This window comes from Perca flavescens, chromosome 11 (assembly GCF_004354835.1).
Source record: "Perca flavescens isolate YP-PL-M2 chromosome 11, PFLA_1.0, whole genome shotgun sequence".
NCBI classification, from domain to species: domain Eukaryota; kingdom Metazoa; phylum Chordata; class Actinopteri; order Perciformes; family Percidae; genus Perca; species Perca flavescens.
In genome coordinates, this window is record NC_041341.1 from 6,634,748 (window position 1) to 6,660,395 (window position 25,648).

At 43.3% G+C, this 25,648-nt stretch overlaps 1 protein-coding gene across 1 annotated transcript in view; it reads right to left on the minus strand.

The window, feature by feature from the left end:
* Window positions 1-704: 704 nt before the first annotated feature.
* The window catches only part of dnajc10 (DnaJ (Hsp40) homolog, subfamily C, member 10), a 28,119-nt gene continuing 3,175 nt past the window's right edge, over window positions 705-25,648 (minus strand). Inside the window, exons 3-25 of the mRNA XM_028591119.1 lie at window positions 24,377-24,545; window positions 24,157-24,207; window positions 19,968-20,050; window positions 16,432-16,563; window positions 15,228-15,321; window positions 14,207-14,284; window positions 13,777-13,820; window positions 13,361-13,426; window positions 12,457-12,522; window positions 11,822-11,911; window positions 11,613-11,723; window positions 10,861-10,975; window positions 9,987-10,114; window positions 8,178-8,294; window positions 7,964-8,065; window positions 7,637-7,697; window positions 6,247-6,341; window positions 5,481-5,614; window positions 4,840-4,893; window positions 3,757-3,904; window positions 3,487-3,609; window positions 1,843-1,950; window positions 705-1,162 (exon numbers count right to left, since the gene is read on the minus strand). Of these exons, the coding sequence (XP_028446920.1) occupies window positions 1,151-1,162; window positions 1,843-1,950; window positions 3,487-3,609; window positions 3,757-3,904; window positions 4,840-4,893; window positions 5,481-5,614; window positions 6,247-6,341; window positions 7,637-7,697; window positions 7,964-8,065; window positions 8,178-8,294; window positions 9,987-10,114; window positions 10,861-10,975; window positions 11,613-11,723; window positions 11,822-11,911; window positions 12,457-12,522; window positions 13,361-13,426; window positions 13,777-13,820; window positions 14,207-14,284; window positions 15,228-15,321; window positions 16,432-16,563; window positions 19,968-20,050; window positions 24,157-24,207; window positions 24,377-24,545 (2,181 nt within the window). The 3' untranslated portion in view covers window positions 705-1,150. The remainder of the gene's footprint in view (window positions 1,163-1,842; window positions 1,951-3,486; window positions 3,610-3,756; window positions 3,905-4,839; window positions 4,894-5,480; window positions 5,615-6,246; window positions 6,342-7,636; window positions 7,698-7,963; window positions 8,066-8,177; window positions 8,295-9,986; window positions 10,115-10,860; window positions 10,976-11,612; window positions 11,724-11,821; window positions 11,912-12,456; window positions 12,523-13,360; window positions 13,427-13,776; window positions 13,821-14,206; window positions 14,285-15,227; window positions 15,322-16,431; window positions 16,564-19,967; window positions 20,051-24,156; window positions 24,208-24,376; window positions 24,546-25,648) is intronic.

A 25,648-nucleotide genomic window follows, 5' to 3' on the forward strand; every position in this document is an offset into this window, starting at 1 on the left:
TCTCCCCTGGCTGTAGATAGGTGGGGTCTCCCCTGGCTGTAGATAGGTGGGGTCTCCCCTAGCTGTAGATAGGTGGGGTCTCATCTAGCTGTAGATAGGTGGGGTCTCATCTAGTGGGGTCTCCTCTAGCTGTAGATAAGTGGGGTCTCCTCTAGCTGTAGATAAGTGGGGTCTCATCTAGTGGGGTCTCCTCTAGCTGTAGATAAGTGGGGTCTCCCCTAGCTGTAGATAGGTGGGGTCTCCCCTAGCTGTAGATAGGTGGGGTCTCCTCTAGCTGTAGATAGGTGGGGTCTCCCCTAGCTGTAGATAGGTGGGGTCTCCCCTAGCTGTAGATAGGTGGGGTCTCCTCTAGCTGTAGATAGGTGGGGTCTCCTCTAGCTGTAGATAGGTGGGCCAATGCATTTTTTGTGCATGCATCGTTTTAGTCCGTTGCAACACCGGCAGCGCCACCGCTAGTTAGCTTAGCGTAGTGAATGGAATCCTTTGTTGCCGGTTAGCATGTTGTGAGTAACAGTGAGCCAACAAAAGACAAAAAAAACAACCTAATTACTTGCACTGAGACAAAAAATGCGTCGGCCCACCTATCTACAGCCAGGGGCGGTTGTGATAAGAACTATTTCAACAAAAGGTGGCGTATTCCTTTAATACTTCAATTTATCATAGGAGGCATAGAAGTTGAATTAAAACTGCAGTAAATGTTGTAAAGCTGATGTGACTGTCGAAATCTTTTAACAGAAACACACCGTTTATTTCCAACAGTTTCTACATGAATAAAATACAATACTGTGTCAACATTGGGCTGTGTGTGTGTGTGTGTGTGTGTGTGTGTGTGTGTGTGTGTGTGTGTGTGTGTGTGTGTGTGTGTGTGTGTGTGTGTGTGTGTCAGTAACATGTCCAGTGTCTCACAGTTTTACTTCATAGAGTAAATACAAACGATGGAGACAAAATAAAAAAAAAACAACAGATAAAATCAAGGCAGAAGTGTTCAGTACATTCCACACAGCAGGTCCGTCCGTCCGTCTGTCTCTGTGTTGTTCTTCTCAAGGAGTGTTGAGTGATTGATCATTGTGCCGGACCAATCAAAATCCACCTCTGTCCCTCCCTGACCAATCAGATTGCAGGTTTTTCTCCTAGCAGCGCCCGAAGTTCATCAGAGCTCATCCTGCAGAGACAAACGGGATTCCACAAGTTCAATTTAAAGTGCTCATATTATGCTTTTTGGCTTTTCCCCTTTCCTTTATTGTGTTATATATCTTTTTTGTGCAGGTTATAGGTTTACAAAGTGAAAAAACCCAAAGTCCCCCCCCAAAGGGACTCACCATCTCCAACAGAAAACACTGTTCACAAATTGCTCCAAACAGCTCTATTGTAGTCCAGCCTTTACTTCACCCTCATACTCTGCTTCTGACTGGCTAGTAGTCCTTACCTAGCTACTGTCAGGGCACGCCCTCATACTCTGCTTCTGACTGGCTAGTAGTCCTTACCTAGGTACTGAGCATGTGCGACTCCCAACAAAGATGGAACAGCAGTGAGATGTCTCACTCTGTAGCTAAAACAGAGAGCTCAACACACAGGGTGAGAAGAGGAGCTGCAGCAATGTGCAGTACAACAAAAATATGGTGTTTTTTGAAAATTAAACCATGTAAGCCTATTCTGGTACAACCTCTAAATACATTCATGAACCTGAAAATGAGCATAATATGGGTGCTTTAAGACTTTTAAGACCCCGCGGGTACCCTGGTTAGTTTTTTGTAATTAAACGGTGAGGGTGTGGAATTTGGTCGTTTGTTTCCACGTTGATGGTTTGTGTTTATTGACATTTTGAGGTGAAAAGCAACTCACCTTCCGTTTGCTGTGTAACCGCGGCGTCAGCTGTTGTAGTCGCTGTCTGACGATGTCGGCGATCACGTCAGCGTCCCGGCTATTGATGTGTTCTCCGCTGTGTTCATGCTGTCAACACACACACACACACACAGCTTTAAAATGTAGTTTAAAAAACATGTTAAATACTGAAAAGGATACAAGAACAACTATTCAAAATAACGCTAAAAAAATACAATTTACAAGTGGCGAATAAAAATGTACAACCTACTTAAATAGTATTTATAAAGATGTAAGTAAAACCTATGTATCTATATATAGATACTTTTATTTAGACATGCCATGCATTACGTAGCCCTCCGCTGTGAGCGCCGTGCAGCAGAGAGACACGAACTTAGCAGAAACGAAAGAGCAAAACACTTGAAAATTACATTTTATTTTTTGTTTTAATAATATTGTTTTTAACCGCGAAGCCAATTGCCCCCTCTGGGGACAAAGAAAGTTCTACTTGATTTGACTTTAACTGATAATAATAAAAAAATCGGTCAAAATTCTAATTGCCAGTTTACGGGAAAACGGTTAATCATTTACAAATCTATTTCAAGTTTCAGAATAAGGTCCTTAGAGGCTGGAAGGGGCTGAGTGTGTGTTTTGTTAAGCCCAGTTCAGACCAGAGATTGGCGACGAGACGAAACCGTTTTAGAACGTCGTAGGGAAAAGTTTCAGCGGTCTGAACCGGCCCGTCTCAGCTCGACTCAAACCAGCTGATGGTGTTGCTGCGACTCAGCTGGTGGAGTCTCCAGAGGCTGGTTTTAGACCGTAAGAGACGTCTCCTGTTTCTACAGCCAATAGAGAAGTCAGGTGGTGGAGTCTCCAGAGGCTGGTTTTACAACGTAAGAGACAACTCCTGTTTCTACAGCCAATAGAGAAGTCAGCTGGTGGAGTCTCCAGAGGCTGGTTTTACAACGTAAGAGACAACTCCTGTTTCTACAGCCAATAGAGAAGTCAGCTGGTGGAGTCTCCAGAGGCTGGTTTTACAACGTAAGAGACAACTCCTGTTTCTACAGCCAATAGAGAAGTCAGCTGGTAAAGTCAGCTATAAACTATAGAAATAAAATGATCCATAATCCATTTTATTTTTATGTTACAAACAGCTGGTGGAAATGGCGTTGGAGTTTAAGACGGAGCCTCTACGAGGGCCCGAAAGCACGGTAACGTTACGTATATGGTCGCGCGACCTAGCGAGAGACTGAAGAGAGAGAGCGCCCAGCGGCGTTAGAACAAAGCCGTGAATCAGAGAAATAGAACGTGTTTTCGCTGATTCATCACTAGAAATGTAACCGTAGCAAGCATCTCACTATCACTAACATTATCCACGTTCGTATTTACACGAAACAAATGATATATCCAGCTACAAAAAAGCCTGGAAGTCGGAAGTTAGAACGGATGTACAAAGAGGCGTTGTTATGGAGTCTCGTCTCATTGGTGTGAACTGGCAGCTTTCAGAACGCTGCAGACCGGCTCGCTGTAAGAAGTTGCAAGTTCAAACTCGTCTCGTCGCAAATCTTTGGTCTGAACTGGACTTTGTGGAACGCTGCGTCTCATGTCCTGGTAAGTTAACTAAGAAAAGGAGAGGTTTTTGTTATTTCTGCGTGTCTGTCTCACCCTCCGTGCTCCCAGGTACGGGTAGAATCTGACGGTTGGGTAGGCGGTGATTCCAGCCGATTGACAGGTCTGATGATGAGCCTGACAGTCCACTTTCCCCGCTCGAACTTCCCCTTTAAGATTCTGTCAATCACACAGAAGAACATTTTCATGTTTCCGGTCACAGCCCGTAGCCGCTACAAGAGTCGGGTCTCGTCTGTCTGTCTGCCTCTTAGAGAAACCACACAACAGAACGGAAATTTATTTAGAGAAAGAAAAAAGGTGTCTCACCCGAGCCAGGGTTTCAAACTCCGGGGCAAAGTGTTGACAGGGTCCACACCATGGAGCGTAAAAATCCAGAACCCAGTGATCCTGGCCGGACAGAACCAGAGACCTGAAGGACTCTGGAGTCAGATCCACCGACGCTCGGGGTAAAGAGCTGCACACAAACAAGACAACGCAATCAGAAAAAGGTTTTTTTTGCCGCAATAGACCTTTTTCACGGGAGACATGTTGACGTGTCATAGTAGGAAAAGCACAGGTGTATTCAAAACCATCAATGAAGGCTGCATTCCACTTAGGAGAGGCCCTGGTATTAAACCATTACTGATGGCTGCGTTCCACTTAGGAGAGAACCTGGTATTGGGCATGCTGACTCACTGAAATATCTTACTGGGACACTTGACGGAACTGAGCCATCGTTAAGGTTATCCATCTCAGCTGTGCTTCTCCTACTCTGACAAGTCAACATGTCTGCTGTGAAGAAGGTCCATAGCGACAGAAAAAAATGCCAGAAATATGACAACAACTGAGGCTGAGCATGAAACAGGAGCGAAGACTTCACAATCTAGGGCTCCATCTACACCAGTGGTTCTCTACCTCTTTTTGGGCCAGCGCCCCCCCCCCCCATCCAGAAACACGTTTCGGTGAACTATTTTAGTACAATATGAGATCGTATTCTGAACGAGCCGCCATGACAGTCTGGCTTTGAATTTTCCGGAGAAACCAGACCCCACGTGACGCTGTTCGTCCAATCAGCTGCCGGTTTTCATTTTTGGGCGACAATACAGAATAGCACCGCCTGCTGTTATGGAGATGTATTACGTCTCGTCTCTTCGGTGTGTTCTGAGGCACTTTTTGGACCAACTCGGGGAGACTGATCAGTCCGACTGGCTTTACGGCGTAAAGCCAGTCGGACTGATCAGTCTGTCGACTGACAGTCGCGGCGCTTCCGTGCCCGGTGTGTTTTGGCTGTAGCTGTTGCATAAGGAAAGAGAGGCTGAATGAACACATCTGTAGGACTCCACATCGACCCAATCGTTTGATTCTTTTGACACGAGAAAGACGAGAGAATAAAGAAGGAAGGTGTCTCACCTCAGTGCCCATGATCTCAGTGACTGGGCATCCCTGTTCCAGCCGTTATAACTCCTGAGGGGACACACACACACAAACACAAAAATGTTCAATCTGTTACAACAGGTTTGACTGTTTACAAATATATTTTGTTTAGACCCGGGCCGGTCCGGACCAAGCGGCAACTTGATCCAGATCAGGCGCGTACCTTGTGTTTTTATAATACAGAATCAGAAGATTTATTGTCATTGTTCAAAATGAACAATGGAATTTTAAGCAGCAGTACAACCAGTAACATAGATCTAAAGCTAAAAAGACAAAAGAAGGTGTGAATGGGTGTGTGTGTGGGGGGGGGGTGTGTGTGTTCAATGCATACGATACCTGGAACGTTTCATCATTACATTGTTAGTAATGTTGACTGTACACGAAAAAAACAAAAATGTCAAAAGTAGCGACAAAAACATTGCAAAAAGCTTCGCAAATATGAAATAAACATTGAAAAAAAATGCGGCAAAACGGCAGAAAAATAAAATACAAAAAAAATATTCAATGCAACAAAAACTTCCTTTTACTACATGAAGCTGAGAATACTGCTGTCCTTTCATTTGATTTAGATTGCATACAGGAAGTAAAGTGGAGTATTTCAAAGTAACGGTACGTACATGAAGCGGTCCGACTGCCGGGTGTTGCCGGGGTACAGGCGGATCTCGGGGTACGCCCTGACGTTCTGACCCTGACAGAAGGACTGGAAGCGCTGACAGTCGACGGAGCCCACCAGGATCTGGCCTGACAGCAGCTGCAGGGGGGAGAGACATAAAGGTCGGACCAGTTACACTTCTTCTTCTTCACCTCTGCTCCACAAAGGGGGGCGGGGGGGGCTCGTTGACTCAGAAGGTAGAGTGGTCGCCCTTCAACCGCAAGATTGGTGAACCCCAAAGTTGCTCCCCGGATGCTATATAAACAGCTGTCCGCTGCACCCTAATACTTAGGATGGGGATAAATACAGTGATTAAATGTCACTACATTGTACTGTGTGTGGGTGTGTGTGTGTGTGTGTGTGTGTGTGTGTAAAAGGAGGCTGACCCACTCAACACCCACTGTAAACCAACTCTACCTTCAGGTATTAATAAAGTTACTGTAAGAGCCAATTAGTGCCCTTGGTATGAATAGGAACCAATCTTTGGTTCCTCAGGGGCAACCCGGAAGCCTCTGCATTTAAAGTCAAAAAGTGTATGTGCTTCCAGGCTGCACCTGAGCACACCGTTCTGCTAGACCGGATGCCTGCGCTCTACTTGGTTGAAGCATTTGGCAGTGCCAGTTCACAGCTTCAGGTGGTAGCCTGTATGTTCAAATATGCAAAACGATGACTTGCAGGTGTTGGTACAGGTCTTATTATATTATATAAATATTATTGCCCGTGTGTTGTACCCTGGCCATGCGTCTCCACTCTGGAAGCAGAGCCTGACAGGGACCGCACCACGGAGCGTAGAAATCCACCGCCCAGATCTGCCCCTCAGCTCGACCTGCAAACACATCGGGAGAAAAAAAACAGAAGAAGAAGCTTTTGGTAAATCGAATGGATGCTCTCGCTGTTCAACTTCCAGCCCGGATGTCTGAACGCGCCGCGGCTCGCGTGAAAAATCTCCCAAGTGGCTATCGCGATATGTCGCAGCCTTTGGCGATGTGTGTAAATTACAATGTTTTGCAGCCCTACTGCTAACAGAGCAAAACAGCCCAGTAAAAACTGTTTAAATTTGCAAACATCTTTGGTTTTAACCAGAATGCCCCGGTGAATTAGCGCTCTACTGAAGAAAAAAAAAACAGAGCTGTTTGAACTAGGGTTTAATCCCGGGAAACGAGATTCCCCGGGAAATCTGATCAAAACCATTTCCCGTTTCCTGGGAAAGGTTATGACAGGAAACGAGAAATAAAATAAAATAAAAAAAAGGCAAGGAGTGCGTGTCTATTGTTCTCATCCGGTAACGTTGATGCAGGCGACGGTAGCTACGGTAATACAGGCTCCCTACATCATTACACAGGCTCAATACATTCATTCATTAAAGATAGGCCTGTCTTTTTGCAGTGCACACTGCACACAATTGTACATTTCTGAGGATCATTTTCTTTAATTTTGTTTGGCCTTGCCCTAATAAAGAAATATTTGGTTAACATCGAGTGATTATTCCCGTTTGCAGCAGTTTACTCATCCTCAACAGCCACAGAATGGATTTCCATAATGTAATGGTTTAGGAATCATTCAATGGTTTACTTAACCATATTTCGTTAGTTTTTATAATAGATTTCTCTAAAACATTGATTATATAAGGGTTTCCTAGATTTTCAGAAGACAAGCCCCAGACATCCCACCTGGCATTTCATAATGAGCGCAGCAGCACGCAGCTCACTTGATCACGCAGCAGAATTGATCATTGCAAACTGTGTCGATAATGGACATAAACTGTGTTCTTTAGTCCTAAAAATGATACACATAATATAAAAAATGTCAGTTTGGGATTTTGGGAACGCATATTTGAATGATATCGATACATTACTTGGGCTGAAAACAAACCAAAAAAACACAGCCATTTCCCGGCATTCCCGGAATATGGGCTGTCTATTTGTCGGGATCTGATTCATCTCATTTTCGGGAAAAATATTAAACCCTAGTTTGAACAGACAGACAGACAGACTTCTTCGTCCGCTTATCCGGGGTCTAGTCGCGGGGGCCAGCAGCTCCAGCAGGGGACCCCAAACTTCCCTTTCCCATGGCCCATTAACCAGACTGGGGGAGCCTGAGGCGTTCCCAGGCTAGTTTTACCTTTAACTCTCTCGCTGAAGCTGGAAGGATCCAGGACCACCACGGACGGATTGACCAGATCCTGCAGAAACAAAAACAATCTCTTTCAGACAAAGATGTTCTTCGCTCGGTGTTGGTGCAACCTTTTTTTTTTTTTTTTAGTGGAAACCATTTCTTAGGAAGGTGCCAGCAAAAAGCAATAGGCGTGGTGTGTATTATGCTGGATTGCGCTGCATTTCCGTTGCCTGAGGCAAAGCGAGACTACCATTTAAGTCACACTCCCAACGCAACCCAACCCTTTTGGTGATGTGAACACAGCCTTAGCATGCACTCGGTATGTAGCGGTACCTGTATGAACTCCAGGATGCCGTCAGCTGAATGCTGTCCTTCGTATTCGTGAACAGAGGAGCCGTTAAAGATCACGGTGGTGGGATAAGCCTGAATATTATACTGAGAAACAGAGAGAAAGACAAAATAAATCATTGATCCTATCTGTGGTACGTACCCGTCTCTTACTTGTAATTAAAATGGTACAGTTGTGTATGGATGTGTATGCGCTCACCGTAGAGCAGAGGTTTTGGTGGATGGTACAGTCCAGAGTACCAAACTTCATCTGTCCGGCCAACTGGATTGAAGCTTTTCTCAGTTCAGGCAGCAAAGCTCGACACGGAGGACACCACTGCACACGTGAATCAAACATTTATTAAAATGAATCTCAATCCCAAGAGTTGTATTTTTTAATGCATGTCCAGGTCTCTGTGACAGCCTGAGCATACATAATAACCCTCTATTTACAAAGACAACGCTTCAGGTTCTCTCATTCAGATTTTTTTGACCTAAACACATCTATAATCAGTTTATCTATACCAGACTCCTTTGACAAAAACAGACATTTTACCTCGAAGAACACGGGAGTTGCTGCTCTACCGCTGCCTCCATCGGTGAGTTAGTTCGATAGTTTTGTAAGTTCCTAACCCTTTAAATCACCAACGTCACACAATAACAAACTAACTAACCGATGGAGGCAGCAGTAGAGCAGCAACTCCCGTGTTTTGCAAGATAAAATGTCTGTTTTTGTCAAAGGAGTCTGGTGGCTTTGAAGAGAGCAGAGATAACGGCTTCAGTTCCCCATCGTAAAGGGCCGTCTGACAGCAAGGTGAAGAAGTGGAAATACTCTAAATATAAAGTCCACTAAAACTGATATAGATGTGTTCAGGTGTCTAAAATGTGTTTAGCTGCTGCCCCTCCCCGTCCACAGCAGGACGTTAGCTTAGCTTCTGTGTCGGTACTCCTGCCTGCTTCTCCAAAACTGGGGGGGGCGTGCCGACCTCCATCTACTGTAGCTAACACACTGACTCTGGAGAAGTAGCTCAGACAACCACACTGAACACACATCATTTCCTCCTGTTGCCACCATATTGGCGTGTAACAAGCACGCAAACAAAGACTCATAGTGGTGCCAGGACAAGGGCCTCCTCTAGAGGGGACTGTGAGGTGCCTTTCAGAAGAAGGACAGCCTTTGGGCAAAATGCTTTGTCTGTGAAGGCTGGTAAGTTCTGGAACAGTATCCCCATCAGTGTTAGGGAATGTCCGACATTAATAATATTTAAAACCAAACTTAAAGTGTGGCTTAAAGCAAACCAGTCTTGTGATCATTAAGTGACTATTTTACTTGTGCCTGTACTTAATCATTTTAGTATTGTTTTTCTTTTTTTTCTTTTTTTAGATTTGTATGTTATAATTTATGTATTTCTGTAATTTGTCTAGGGACTGCGGATGTAAATTAGCCCTGTGGCTATAATCCGGCGTGTTTACGTCTGTTTTTGTTGTTTCAATGCAGATGTTCATTAATGTGCATTGTCCCTATCAAATAAAGGATTAATAATAATAATAATCATAATAAGGTAGTTCATTCGTGCCTGCCTCTCTCTGCGTCTGTCTGTCTATCGCTCTCTGTTTGTGTTGGAGGTGTAACACCATCACCTGCCCTGAAGGCAAACAGGGAGTCAGACGGGCTGGGTCCTCAGGCAGCAATGTGTGAAAACTATCTGAGGTTAAATCAAGCCAGCATCGGTGATGACGTGGCATTTTCTACCTGTGTGTTTATGAAGTGCCATGTGAGGTTATTTTCTGTTGCTGTGCTTCCCTGCGGATGAAAACCACAAATTCACAACACATGAAGACATATTTCAGGCTTGGGGTGTGCATTGATTCCTTCGGAGATGATCGGATATGTATTGGTAAGTAACTAAACGTGGGCAGTTCAGCTTTGTCCGCTTGTCGACGCTACAAGAAAAGCCTGAATCCGTTGACAAAAACCAAGTGTCATCAATGGAAATCTATCTTCCGATGAAAGTAATTTCCTACGAACCGGAGCGAAGAAGTCCACCAGCCAGGGCTCCTTTCGGTCGGAAGGGAAGTTATCGGGTCTCAGGGTCGTCACGTGAGCACGAACGCTGTCCCTCGCAAAACCCACGATGTTGTACAACACGTCTTTACCTACAGGCAGACAGACAATCAGGTTATACAGACAGACAGACAGACCGTTATACAAACAGAGACGCACACTAGAGCGAAAAAAGATGAGTCGATTAGTGAATCAGCAGCGACAACTATTTTGTGGTGAAATCGGCACTGTGTCCGGCCTCCTGCACGCACTCCCCAGGTGCCCTCCCTCTCCTAAACCAAACGGAGGATTTCCAGGTAGTGAGAATGCGTCCGACACGGACAATCTCCTGTCGTGTGCGACATGTGAGAAAGGGGAACTGCGGACAATGTCCGGACCGCGGGCTAGAGATGTTCCAGTATCGGTATTGGCTCCGATACTGCCTCAAACGCTGGTATCGGTAAGTACTGGAGTTTATGCACCAATCCGATACCACGTAATCAAGCCCTAAAGAAAATCTACGTTAAAGTAGTTTATTTAGGTTCTTTTTCCGTTATAACTGACTGTCAAACTGGAAAATAAAAGAAAGTTCTGTGGCATTCATTGTTTGTTTGTTCATGTTTCACAAAGAGTTTAACCAGAGCCAGACAGACAACAAAGATAGAAAATCATATCACATCCATACAGAGATAGTAGTATACAGCTGTTAAAACATAATAAAATATATGACACACTGGTATCGGATCGGTACTCGGTATCGGCCGATACGCAAGTTCAGGTATCTGAATCGGTAAGCAAAAAATGGTATCGGGCCATCTTTACCGCGGGCCCGAAGTTCATTTGAGTCGGTGGTACCAACCGTGGTGGATCTCGAAGTCGTGGATCCCCAGTCCTTTGAAGACCGCCACACAGGGAGTATGGATGTAGAGGGACTGACACAACTTTGAGTCTGCCGTACAGTCGACTCTGCCGACCTGGAGAGACAGACAGACAGTCAGACTTACAGACAGACAGACTGAGAGACAGACAGAGAGAGAGAGCTACAGACAGATAGACAGAGAGAGAGAGAGACAGACACCAACAGACAGACTGAGAGAGACAGATAGCTACAGACAGAGACAGAGAGCTACAGAGAGACAGAGAGCTACAGACAGACCGAGAGAGACAGACAGAGAGAATTAGAGAGCGACAGACAGAGCTACAGACAGACTGAGAGAGACAGCGAGCTACAGACAGAGAGAGAGACAGACAGACAGACGGAGAGAGAGAGACAGATAGCTACAGACAGACAGAGAGAGAGAGAGAGACAGAGCTACAGACAGAGACAGAGAGCTACAGAGAGACAGACAGAGAGCTACAGACAGACCGAGAGAGACAGACAGAGAGAATTAGAGAGCGACAGACAGAGCTACAGACAGACTGAGAGAGACAGCGAGCTACAGACAGAGAGAGAGACAGACAGACAGACGGAGAGAGAGAGACAGACAGATGGACCGAGAGCAACAGAAAGGCAGAAAGAGACAGAGAGACAGAGAGCGACAGACAGACAGACACATTATACAGAAAGACAGAGACAGAAAGTGACAGACAGACAGGCAGACAGACATGTACCTGTATGTGGTCCTTTTGGAGGAAAGCTTGCAGCTTCTTGTACTCGTTGGAGGCGGGGCTTCGGTCTCCAAACGTAAAACTCACCAACCAGCGATGATGGGCCAGCTTCCTCTGGGAACAGGAAGTTACAACAGCGTGTGTATATTTTAATATGAACCGTCGAGCGTTGGCGTGTTTCTGACAGCTGGAGAGTGTATTCGAGCGTGTACCTGGAAGCTGTCACCGGTCAGCAGTTCCAGATCGGGCAGATGGTCGATGACCTGATTGTAAATCTCTTTACTGTCCAGAGTATTCAGCCACTGGAACACATGCACGTTTAGTCAGCGCAGCAGTATATCACACACAGAATCACAAAAAATGATTTTCTGATTCAAGTGGATTCATACAATCCTGAGATCGATCTTTTAAGAGTGAAGATAATGGTATCATATGAAACTATGATCTAAGGAACCCATGTCATGATAAATAACGCTAATAAGTTGGGCTAAATGTTGGCGTAACTGGAGCTTCTGCCATGGCCATTTTCACAGAGGTATACTGTCTCTGCAATAAAGAACGTGCTTTTTCTGTCTCTATGCAACTACTTTGGGCTCAATTCTTAACGTCAACATTAATAGTTTTAATAATGCAGCAGGTTAGAGGGTTCCTTGTACGATATACAGCATTAGGTCTCTGAGAAACTCTTTCACATCCAAGCTTAAATTGGTCTGGGAACTGAATCCCTAACCAAATTGATACTGAATCGAAATCAAATCGATTTAGGAAATCAGTGGCGATTCCCAGCCCTACTACAGACTGTACTACTCTGTCCGCATACAGACAGTCAAGTTGTCGCGTAGCGTACCAGTACGCTGCCCGGTTGATCCAGAGAACTTCCAGGTGGGAACAAAGCAGTCGCTCCACTCGTCACCTGAAATACAGCAGAAAGACTGACTTATTGTTGCGCCTGAAGATAAATCTACAAACAGCTCAGAGCAGCTGAGGGCACCGTGTGTTCCCAAACAACGTATCGTCGCTGTCAGGCAGAAACCATATTTTGTTTTTCTTACATAAATCAATTCCACAAGTCACCCTTTACACCCGTCTGTATGTTTTACAAATACTTAAAAACAGTGACCAGGCGATATCATCGGACTTACCCGTTTTTCTTATCCTGAAAAGCAAACTGTTTTGGACAGAGAATGTTTTTGTCCGACAGTGACGATATCTACCTCGGCTGATGATACTCTGATTTATCTTCTACGTTAACTCAATTAGAGAAGAATCTATGGGAGTCTATTCAACAACACAGGGCCAATGAACACAAACGGAGGAGTGAGTCATTTTCATGGAAGCATGTCACAGTAGCAGTTAGAGCTGCAAATACTCATCGATTAATGGATACGTTTTCAACTATTCCATCAATCGCCAAGTATTTTGATACTCGATTAATTGGTTTGAGTCATTTTTTTATGAAAACAAAAAGTTAAAAATTCTGTGATTGCAGCTGCTTAAATGTGAATATTTTTTAGTTTCTTCTCTCCTTTGTGACAGTAAACTGAATATTTTTTAGTTGTGGACAAAACGAGACATTTGAGGACGACATCTTGGGCTTTTGGGAAAATACTGATCCACATATTTAACAATTTTCTGACATTTTATAGAGACCACACAACTAATCCATTCATCCAGAAAATAAATCGACAATGAAAATAATCGTTAGTTGCATCCCAAACATCAGTAGTATTGCAGAAGGTGCCGATAATTACCTGGAAACTGTCACAGAGCCGTTCCTGTGAGGAGCAGTCCATCCATCCCACCTTAACTAGACCGTCCTACACAGACAGACACACAGAGAGACACAAAATAAGTCTTAAGAATTAAGCATTTAATTATAGAAAAATAGACACTGTCAATATGTAACATTAAACTGACTTTTAGTTCATTTGTTTATTCCTTTACACAGATGTTTGCTGTCAACATTGATCACATTGAAAAACTGAAAGTTTTCTGCTCCTCAACAATGTGATGCGATGCTTTGATTGTTGACCTAAAACGTGAAACCCAGCAAACATGATGCCAATTGTGAAATTTAAGCTTTTATTTATTCAAAGTGTTTTTATTTCTACTTACATTAGCAGAGGATATTCATAATTGTATTATAATAAGACTCCTGTGTTCTCACCAACATCCCAGCCACCTTCTGTCTTGTTCTTGGCTCCAGGCAATCTGATAGAGAGAGACAGACAGACACAGAGACAGACAGACACAGAGAGCGAGAGCGAGAGAGAGAGAGAGAGAGAGAGAGAGAGAGAGAGAGAGAGAAGATAATAAATTGTATAAGGATTTTGGTTTACCATTGTACTCTTTGTGCCTTTATCACTTTATGTTTAAGTTGGTGTTCATGTTATAGTTTATGTTGTACCAGTTATTGTTAATAACTAGTCCTTTTATTTATATGTTTTCTGCTTTGGCAATATAAGCAAGGTCTCGTCATGCCGATAAAGCTCTTTAAATTGAAAATTGAGAGATATGTGACTGAATGTTTCAACAGACAATCAGACATGCAGGAACACTTTCATATGCATGAAAAACCCTCTGTGTGTGTGTGTTACCTCCAGTGTCGGAGCAGAAGGTGATCAGCCAGCCGAGCCCTGACGAGTACGCGCTCTCTATCTCGCTGAACACGTTACCTGACAAACACAACCACAGGTCAGAGCGCGCACACACACACACACACACACACACACACACACACACACACACACACACACACACACACACACACACACACACACACACACACATACACACACACATACACATACACATACACATACACATACACACACACACACACACACACAACTAAATTGACTAAAATAAAAAGTGACTCAGATCTAATGATTGCAGTTGGTCCCGAGTGTATTTCTTTAGCAGGTTTTATATTTAATTATCTGCTTGAGCTTTTCCAACGTTCTATACGATATGGTTTTGTTAGAATAATGTACATTATCAAATAATAGACCGGACGGCTGGAGATATATCAAAGTTCATTTTTACTTGTGAACGACTTAACGAAAAGCTCTCTACAGCCGCTTATAATACCAAAAGAAATGTAATAAATCATGATAGAGAGTCGATGAGGTCTCCCCTATCTGGTCTGGGAGGGCACGTGTGCCCTCAGGAACACACCGTGCTCAGACAAGGACAAAGCAGTGGCTCCTATGTTATCTTGTTTAGAGTATTCAGTATAATATTATTCTATGCAACCAGTTTAATAATAACAAGAGAGAAAGTATATCAATCCTAATTGTTTTTTATATGATACTAATAATGGTCCAAAAGGATGTGAAATTGCAATTGTTTTCATTGAAAAACTTAACATTTTACAGTCCCTCCAGAAATCTTTTCAATAAATTTCAATAAACTGCAGTTTTTGCAAGTACCAAAATTAAAATTGCATAAATATCCCGCATATTCCATCGCATTTTTTAAGAAAACGTGCCGCATAATCAAGGATGTTTGCCCGCAAGGACTGATTTTCTTGAGAAAGTACCCCTTGAACTCCCTGGCCAAATATGTGCACCTATGTCTTCCATAGACCTAAGGAAACCACGGAGACAGATGGTTTACCTTGCCAGAGCTCAGTGACGATTGTCGTGATTAGCTTCATGGAGACCTGGACCAGGCTGTCTTTAGACCTCTCCCCGTTAAACTTCTCCGGCCTCTATAGAAAGACAAACTAAATGTTAACAATGACAAGCTGAGACAAGAACAGAACTCAGCTCAGCGAGATTTCATATTCACATTCAGACTGCAAGACAACGTGCAAAGTACAGCACAGGCCAAAAGTTTGGACACACTTTCTTATTCAAATGCTTTTCATTTTCATGACTATTTACATGGTAGATTCTCACTGAAGGCATCAAAACTATGAATGAACACATATGGAATTATGTACTAAACAAAAAAAGTGTGAAATAACTGAAAACATGTCTTATATTTTAGATTCTTTAAAGTGGCCACTCTTTGCTTTTTTATTAATAAGGGAAATAATTCCACTAATTAACCCTGACAAAGCACACCTGTGAAGGTAAAACCATTTCAGGTGACTACCTCATGAAGCTCATTGAGAGAACACCAAGGGTTTGCAGAGCTATCAAAAAAATTAAAGGGTGGCTACTTTGAGGAATCTAAAATATAAGACATGTTTTCAGTTATTTCACACTTTTTTGTTAAGTACATAATTCCATATGTGTTCATTCATAGTCTTGATGCCTTCAGTGAGAATCTACAATGTAAATAGTCATGAAAATAAATAAAAAAAACACATTGAATGAAAAGGTGTGTCCAAACTTTTGGCCTGTACTGTATAACTAATATATTAACCCCTTGGCTGGAATGGATTCTTATGTTATCTTCAAAGAGAGACATGGCAAAATAAAATAAATCGATGACATTATATCCTAACAGAATTAACCTCACACTCCAGTTAAAATATAAGTTGCGACTGGTTCACAAATCTGAATGTAACTAATAACCAAAGTATACTTGTGATCTGTTACTGGATGAGCTTGCAGGTTATTCTGAGTTTACTGAATTTCATTCATATAAACTTGCAGGTGGTTTTCAGTGTCAACAAGGGGACAGGGGACAAGCTACCGATCATTACAAATGGAGATGGAACAAAACAGGAGGCGCAGAAGAAAACTGATGCACGTTCAACTTCAGGACATGTCTTACGGCCTCCGCCTGACTGAACTGCTGCGTTCTTTACCGCGCTTCACTCCCATTGGTTAAGTTAGAAGATGAATAAGGAAGTGACCGATCAACAGACCTGGCCTGCTCTGTAGACAAACAGGCTGGGGTAGCTGTTGATGCCTTTGCTCCGGCACAGATGGTTGTTGTCTCCACAGTTCACCGCTCCAATCCTGATCACTCCATCCATCTCCTTAGCAAACTGCCTCCACTGAGAGACAGACACGTACGGTAGAGAGAGAGAGACACACATTAGGCAGACAGACACGTTAGACAGACAGACACACAGACACACAGACACGTTAGACAGAGTGACACACAGACACGTTAGACAGACAGACACACAGACACGTTAGACAGACAGACACACAGACACGTTAGACAGACAGACACGTTAGACAGACAGACACGTTAGACACACAGACACGTTAGACAGACAGACAGACAGACACACAGACACACAGACACGTTAGACAGAGTGACACACAGACACGTTAGACAGACAGACACACAGACCGTTACGACAGACAGACAGACACGTTAGACAGACAGACACGTTAGACACACAGACACGTTAGACAGACAGACAGACAGACACACAGACACACAGACAGGTTAGACAGAGTGACACACAGACACGTTAGACAGACAGACACGTTAGACAGACAGACACGTTAGACAGACAGACACACAGACACGTTAGACAGACAGACAGACACACAGACACGTTAGACAGAGTGACACACAGACACGTTAGACAGACAGACACGTTAGACAGACAGACACGTTAGACAGACAGACAGACACACAGACACGTTAGACACACAGACACGTTAGACAGACAGACACGTTAGACAGACAGACAGACACACAGACACGTTAGACACACAGACATGTTAGACAGACACACAGACACGTTAGACACACAGACATGTTAGACAGACACACAGACACGTTAGACAGAGACAGACAGACAGACACACAGACACGTTAGACAGACAGACACACAGACACGTTAGACAGACAGACAGACACACAGGCACGTTAGACAGACAGACAGACAGACACACAGACACGTTAGACAGACAGACAGACACACAGACACGTTAGACAGACAGACACACAGGCACGTTAGACAGACAGACACACACACACACACACACAGACAGACACGTTAGACAGACAGACAGACACACAGACACGTTAGACAGACAGACACACAGACACGTTAGACAGACAGACAGACAGACACACAGACACGTTAGACAGACAGACAGACAGACACGTTAGACAGACAGACAGACACGTTAGACAGACTGACAGACACACAGACACGTTAGACAGACAGACAGACAGACACACAGACACGTTAGACAGACAGACACACACACAGGCACGTTAGACAGACAGACACACACACACACACACAGACACGTTAGACAGACAGACACACAGACACGTTAGACAGACAGACAGACAGACACACAGTTAGACAGACAGACAGACACACAGACACGTTAGACAGACAGACACACAGACACGTTAGACAGACAGACAGACACACAGACACGTTAGACAGACAGACAGACACGTTAGACAGACTGACAGACACACAGACACGTTAGACAGACAGACAGACACACAGACACGTTAGACACACAGACATGTTAGACAGACACACAGACACGTTAGACAGAGATCGACAGACAGACACACAGACACGTTAGACAGACAGACACACAGGCACGTTAGACAGACAGACAGACACACACACACAGACACGTTAGACAGACAGACACGTTAGACAGACAGACACACACACACACAGGCACGTTAGACAGACAGACACACAGACACGTTAGACAGACAGACAGACACGTTAGACATACCGACACACAGACACGTTAGACAGACAGACAGACAGACAGACACACAGACACGTTAGACACACAGACACGTTAGACAGACACACAGACACGTTAGACAGACACACAGACACAGACACGTTGGACAGACAGACAGACACGTTAGACAGACAGACACACAGACACGTTAGACAGACACACAGACACGTTAGACAGACACACAGACACGTTAGACAGACAGACAGACACGTTAGACAGACAGACACACAGACACGTTAGACAGACAGACAGACAGACACACAGACACGTTAGACAGACACACAGACACGTTAGACAGACAGACCGACACGTTAGACAGACATACAGACACGTTAGACAGACACACAGACACGTTAGACAGACACACAGACACGTTAGACAGACACACAGACACGTTAGACACACAGACACGTTAGACAGACACACAGACACGTTAGACAGACACACAGACACGTTAGACAGACACACAGACACGTTAGACAGACACACAGACATGTTAGACAGACAGACAGACACACAGACACGTTAGACAGACAGACACGTTAGACAGACAGACAGACACACAGACACGTTAGACAGACACACAGACAAGTTAGACAGACACACAGACAGACACGTTAGACAGACAGACAGACAGGTTAGACAGACACAGACACACAGACACGTTAGACAGACAGACACACAGACACGTTAGACACACAGACACGTTAGACAGACAGACAGACACACAGACACGTTAGACAGACACACAGACACGTTAGACACACAGACACGTTAGACAGACACACAGACACACAGACACGTTAGACACACAGACACGTTAGACAGACACACAGACACGTTAGACAGACACACAGACACGTTAGACAGACACACAGACATGTTAGACAGACAGACACGTTAGACACACAGACACGTTAGACAGACAGACAGACACACAGACACGTTAGACAGACACAGACACGTTAGACACACAGACACGTTAGACACACAGACAGACACACAGACACGTTAGACAGACACACAGACACGTTAGACAGACAGACAGACACGTTAGACAGACAGACAGACACGTTAGACAGACACACAGACAGACACGTTAGACAGACACACAGACACGTTAGACAGACAGACAGACAGACAGACACGTTAGACAGACAGACACGTTAGACAGACAGACAGACACACAGACACGTTAGACAGACAGACAGACAGACAGACACACAGACACGTTAGACAGACACTAGTCCTTTATTGCTGATTTCTACTTAAGACAATGTCCAACTTTCTAAAATATGAAATAAAGACTCCGACAAGGTTGTGGCTAGAAGGGATACGGCTACGGCCGAAGGTTATGCAAAATTATGCAAAATCCAATTTAACATGATGATATAATTTTAATACTTTCCCCCAAGAAACGCATGTTCTTTCCTCGGGAGTGTTTTCATCCAAATCACAATCTTTTTTCCTTAACTTAACTAGTCGTTCTCGTGTCTAAACTCAACGGCCGTCACTGTATCCCTTCTAGCCACCACCCTCCTACAGAATCAACAGAATAAAATAAAAACAGGATACTAGGCTTAAAAAGGTCAAATCAAAAAGGATGATAAAAGCTGCAGTGAGCAGCAAAACACAAGCATACAAGGTGTGTGTGTGTTCAGTGTCGAGTGTGTCCAGTTTATGTGTGCGATGTATCTTAGTGTTAGATTACCGTCGGAGCCAGCGTGTGACAGTGGGAGCATCGTGGAAAATAGAAGTTGATGAACCAAATTTCTCCCGAGTTCACTGCCGCCTCTGAAACACACATAACACACAGTTTTTAGAGACGAAGAGGATAACGTATAGCCGCTTTCCGACCGGAGGGATTTTTGCAGTTCCGACTGGACCAGTTTGGGGATTTTTAAGTTCCTCTGGCTGCAGTTCCTGTAACTCTTTCAGCTCCTGCTTCAGAGCAGGGTCTCTTCGCTGTTCCCTTTTCAGCATCGGGACCTATAGGTCAACGAGGGTCGGGGTTTCCGGTACAGACAAACCAACAACGGGGACAATTTAAAAAAAAATATTTGCCATCTTATTCATCACTAAATTCACTTCTGACAACATTTTAGGCAAGAAATGAAACATTAACATTTCGAATAGAGGCAGTGTTGCGAAAATTGAGCTCCGTGAATTGAGGCGACAGTCGACAGGCGTCTGCCCCGGCCGCTAGCTCGTCGCTCGGCCAGTCCTGCTCAGAGACCCCGCTGTGAGCTGGTGGTCTCTCAGACCGGTCTAGTTAATAACAGGCTTTTATTTCGCCGTTGACGGTTCGTTTGTTTAAATATCACAACACATGTCCATCATAAGATTAAGGTAATCATAAGATTACCGTGCTCGCATCACTCCCTTACCCCTCCTATAGTCCCTTTCTTAGTCCAGTAGAGCAGGGGTGCAGTAAATACACCATAAATAAATTATTACAGTTAATTCTCAAGATGTTGTGCTTTCTGTGATGTCATGTGTGTCCTTCTTTTGTGCTTTTGTGTCCTTGTGTCTCAGGACGCTGTGCTGATCTCACTTTTATGTTGATTTTATTTTACTGTATTTAACTTGAGAATGTTTTTACGTTACATAGTGTCTGTGTTGTGAAGCGACGAATGTGGCATTGTGTCCAAGACACATTTCCCCTCGGGCACAATAAAGTGTATTCCTTCCATCCATCCATCCATCCATCCATCCATCCATCCATCCATCCATCCATCCATCGCCACTTGGCCAGTGCGAATGCAAATGGAAAAAAACGGTTTTGGGGAGAGTAGTTAGTAGAAATGCTTAGAAGTGGACTTTTCCTATAATTATATTCCTGTAACTACTTGGTCGGAAAGCGGCTTATGTAACAGTAGAGACAGAGTTGAACTTTGGATAAAGTTCAATGACTGTTCTGCACATTTTTGAGGGTTAAAAATGAAATAAACAGAGATACCGTGATGAGCTGTGACCTGCACTAGGGACTAAAAGTCAGGATACATCTTGTCAGTACCCCAACTTTATGGAAGCGTAAAACTACACTAATACGAGAGCTGGGCAATATATCGATATTATATACAGTAGATATCGTGATAGGATACTATATACAGGGTTGGTACACTTTTTCAAAGGTCAAATTCAAGCACTTTCAAGGTCCATTTTAAAGCTTTTTCCAGCACCTTACACCACCATAAAATATATGCCAATAAATAGTCAAAATTATTATTTAGTGTTTTTGTCACATTAAAAGACATAATGCTATAAACAGCCAAAATTGTGTTTCGTAATAGCAGAAGGATCAGATATTTAAGCAAAACACAAGTTTTATTTTTTTCAAAATGTATCACTGTCTAAGTAGACTTTGCCATCTAACCTGCCTGAGTCAATGTAAAAGAAAAATCACTGGACAGGTTCACTTCACTAACCCTGAGTTATCACCTTCTCTTCATGGTTCCTAACATAACATACAGTAAGACAGCTATGGAGAGGAGCACTAAGTGGTAGGATCTGAGCCAAATGACATGCAGGTGGCTTATTCTGGGTCAAAATCCAGGAAAACAGTTGGTGCACTCTTTTGCTCAAAGTTTATGCTACCCTTAATTTCAGTCTTTTTTCCAAATGCCGTACAAACTTGTAATGGTTCAGTCATATGGACATGTTTGTCTTCCCCCTACGAAGTTTGGACTGCCTATGAATTAATGTCCAAATATTGCTTCCCAGATAATGTGATTTTCAGGTTGTAAAACTCAAGTAATTTCGAGGGCTAAAATATGAAGACAGGATTTGAACAGAAATATTTTACAGGCCTTGGTTTTGGGACACATTCAAGGTTTGAACAAAGTCTGAGACAGTGCAACAACAACCTGTAATTCCATTTTAACCCAGAAGACTGATAAATAGCCTATATTAACTGTGGGGAAAAAAGTATTTCATTGCCAAGACATATACATTTATCTACTGGAATAGAGCAGTGTAAATATTGCATAAGGCCATCCTCAACCTTACAGTAGGCTACTTGTAGGACACTCCATCTGACACGATTTCTGTTCAGCAATCAACGATTGTTGTTAAGCACTGGGCTAACGTTTGCAGGTTTTAAATTTGCGGGTAGTTAACGTTACAGTTACTGTGATGTAACTTTGGCTATGTTCACTGCATATTCCACAAATGAACGTGCCATACTTTACATTACATCATCACACCAAGTACTCTCAGTCACTTAGCCTGCGAATTCCTGGCTAGAAGTTACTAGCGTAAACAAATAGGAGCTAACTGGCGCTAACGTGTACAGCAGGCTACTTCAGGTGGCTTACTTGAAACTTACTTCATGTGCACGTCTGTTTTGCAGACTTTACAAGAGCCAAACCGTAGAGTTATGTCCCCGTTTAATCCATAATTTGTATTTTTCATCTTCCAACCAACGTTCATTGAAACGACAGCCTGCCGATATTACAAATCCCACTATGGCCACGACAAGACCCGCCCTTCAATAGCATTTATTGGCCAGGTGTCCATGATGCTTACGCAAGGTAACATAACTCCATTTGCACAGGTCCTATCCCCTGACCAATCGGCTATCCTAACCTCAACCAATCGAGCTGCTTCCTAGGGCGGGTCTTGGCGTGGCGGCAGATCGCAGTCACACATGCACAAACGAGCAGGTTTAAATTTAGGCTCTCCAACATTTTATTTCATTTATTCTATTTCTTTTAATAAACCAACTATTCAGTCAGATGGGTATTTGTTGTGAAAGAAATACAGTTACAATTTCAAGCATTTTATCCAAAATTCAAGCACTTTTCAAACCTTGAAAACACAACATCAAAATTCAAGCATTTTCAAGGATTTCAAGCACCCGTACGAACCCTGTATATATGGTCATAGATTTTGGATATCGTAATATTGCATAAGTGGTGTCTTTTCCTGGTTTTAAAGGCTGCATTACAGTAAAGTGATGTCATTCTCTGAACTTTCCAGAGCCCCTGGTGATACTTCGAGCAAAGTCTCATGTTGTGTCGAGCCTTCTTAGTGTTTTTTAAAATAGCTATTTTGAGGCTAGCATAAAAGTGCCCCTAGCACTCCCACTCATAAGGCCATTTGACCGAAAAACGAGAATACGGTCAATCTTAAAAGTGACGCTTCCGTCTTAAATGTACTTTTAAAAACGAAAGTTTGACTCAGGGTACATTCACCAAAAGACCCTAGGTTGCATTTTGGCGAGAGTTACGCTTTAAATTTGGAACTGGTGATCGGATTCAAAACCACATTTTCCAAACGATTCCGATAAATAAAAAATTCCATTGGATAGGCCAAGTAATCTTTGAAACGATTCCACGTTGGAACCGGTTCTCAATGCCCAATCCTAGTAACCCGACTCCGCCAGATGGATTGCTTCGCATTTGCTCGGCATATCCATCTGGGAACTTTCCGTTGGAGAGCTTTTGGGAAGGGGCGAAAATACTCGTTAGCTGATTGGATAAACCATCAAGTCAACCAATCAGATCAAACTCTTGCCGAAACCAGTCGGGAGAAGAGCAAAAACATCTTTTCCTCCGAGAAAAGCCTCCAGTGCTGCTTTTTTGCTCTTCTTTCAATGAAGGAATACTTTCTAATTCGGATAAAGCTTGCGTGATAGCTACGCTATTTACTGCTTTAGACTGAACAGTCGCTACTCGTTGGGTCACACCTAAACCCGCCTCAAAACCAACGCTGATTGGTCGGTCGTTTGGCGAACGGCTCCAAATCTTGTCTATCTCAAGATGCCAGACTGATCTGGGAGTGGAAAACTGGAGCTCGCCAGATCAGGAAGCTCTCCCGAGGCTACATCCTATCAGATGCTGAAATCACTGGCTCCAGTTTGAAGTTTGAAGGTGTGAAAAAGAAAAAACGTCTCTTACCAAAGTCTCCGCTGTCCAACGTGATGATCTCCAAATCGTCATCGTAGATACCTGGACAGAAAGACGGGTTTTGATTATCTTCACAGTAAAAAAAATAAATCAGCTCCTAGTTGAATAACTTAAATATTTAAACGTCCGCTCACGGTTTCAATACAACACGTTCCTGTAGCAGCGTCACCGCGGCCGTACGTGACAGGTGTGTGTTGTGACGCAGACTTACCAAAGTCGTATCGGTAGAAGTTCCAGCTCTCGTAGCGTCCTCCCTGCTGCTGCTGCTCGTCCAATCCCTTTTCTCCGTATTTGTCGTATTTCTTCCTGAGGTCTTCGTCCTTCAGAACCTCGTAGGCGCGATTCACCTGCAGGAACTTCTCGTGGGCCGAGGAGTCGCCCTAAAAAAACCCGCAACACTTTGATTCAGGCTTTGGTTCAAATAATCCATTCTCCTTTTAGGATTAGATCGTTTGTGTGATTGCCCTTGGGTTGTCCTCCCATCGACCAGGAAACTTCCTATTTTTCTGGGTTAAAATACAAACTTTTTTTTTTAAATTTTTTGTCACTATTTCCAAAGTTTTTGTCGATTTTCTTTCTGCGCTTTTTCACATTTTTGTTCTTTTTTTACCCCACTTTTTTTTTTTTTTTTTTTTTTATCTTTTTCCGACATTTGTCACTTTTTTCAACGTTCTTTTATCGCTTTTTTTTTCTCAAATGCTATAAAATTGAAGGGAAAAAAATCCCAAATTCAATGAAAGCAGTGAACTGATCATTTATTTTACCTACTTAAGTTTTTTTTTTTTTTTTTACAATTTTGTTGAAAGAAAACCCCAATTTCTGATATAGAAGCTTTTTGAAAATGGGTCAAATTTGACCCGGGAACAACAGGAGGGTTAATAAAATCCAGAAATCGATATTTTAATATCTGCCTTTTTACCATGGATATATAAAGTAAAAAGTACTTTTACTCAAAGATCATTTTTTGGGGCATTTTAGGCCTTTATTGGAGAGGAAAGTTGAAGCCATGAAAGGGGAGAGAGAGGGGGAACAACATGCAGCAAAGGGCTGCAGGTGGGAATCGAACCCTGGGACGCCGCAGTAAGGGCTGAGCCTCTTCTGTACATGGGGCGCACGCTCAACCAGGTGGGCGGTCCAGGTGCCCGAAACTGGTGCATTGTTAAAAAATATCTGAGGGCTGCTTCTTGCTTGTACAATGTACAACATAACTTCTCTAATACGGTAGTCTCTTAAACAGCAAAGCAAAATTGGTATTTTAACTGAAATTTCCCAAACATAATTGTTATTCAATCAGAAATGTAATTGAAACGGGACCTTGTGAATCAAATCGATTCGGGAAATCATACCCAGCTCTACTTTTATTTGGGTTAAGGGTTGTGCGTACACTGACCAGAGTTTTGTCAGGGTTTTTGGGTAGTTCTTGGTGTTAGTGGTTTGGGTTCTTAGCAGGGTTTATATGTAGGTGTTTCAGGGGAATTTAAAG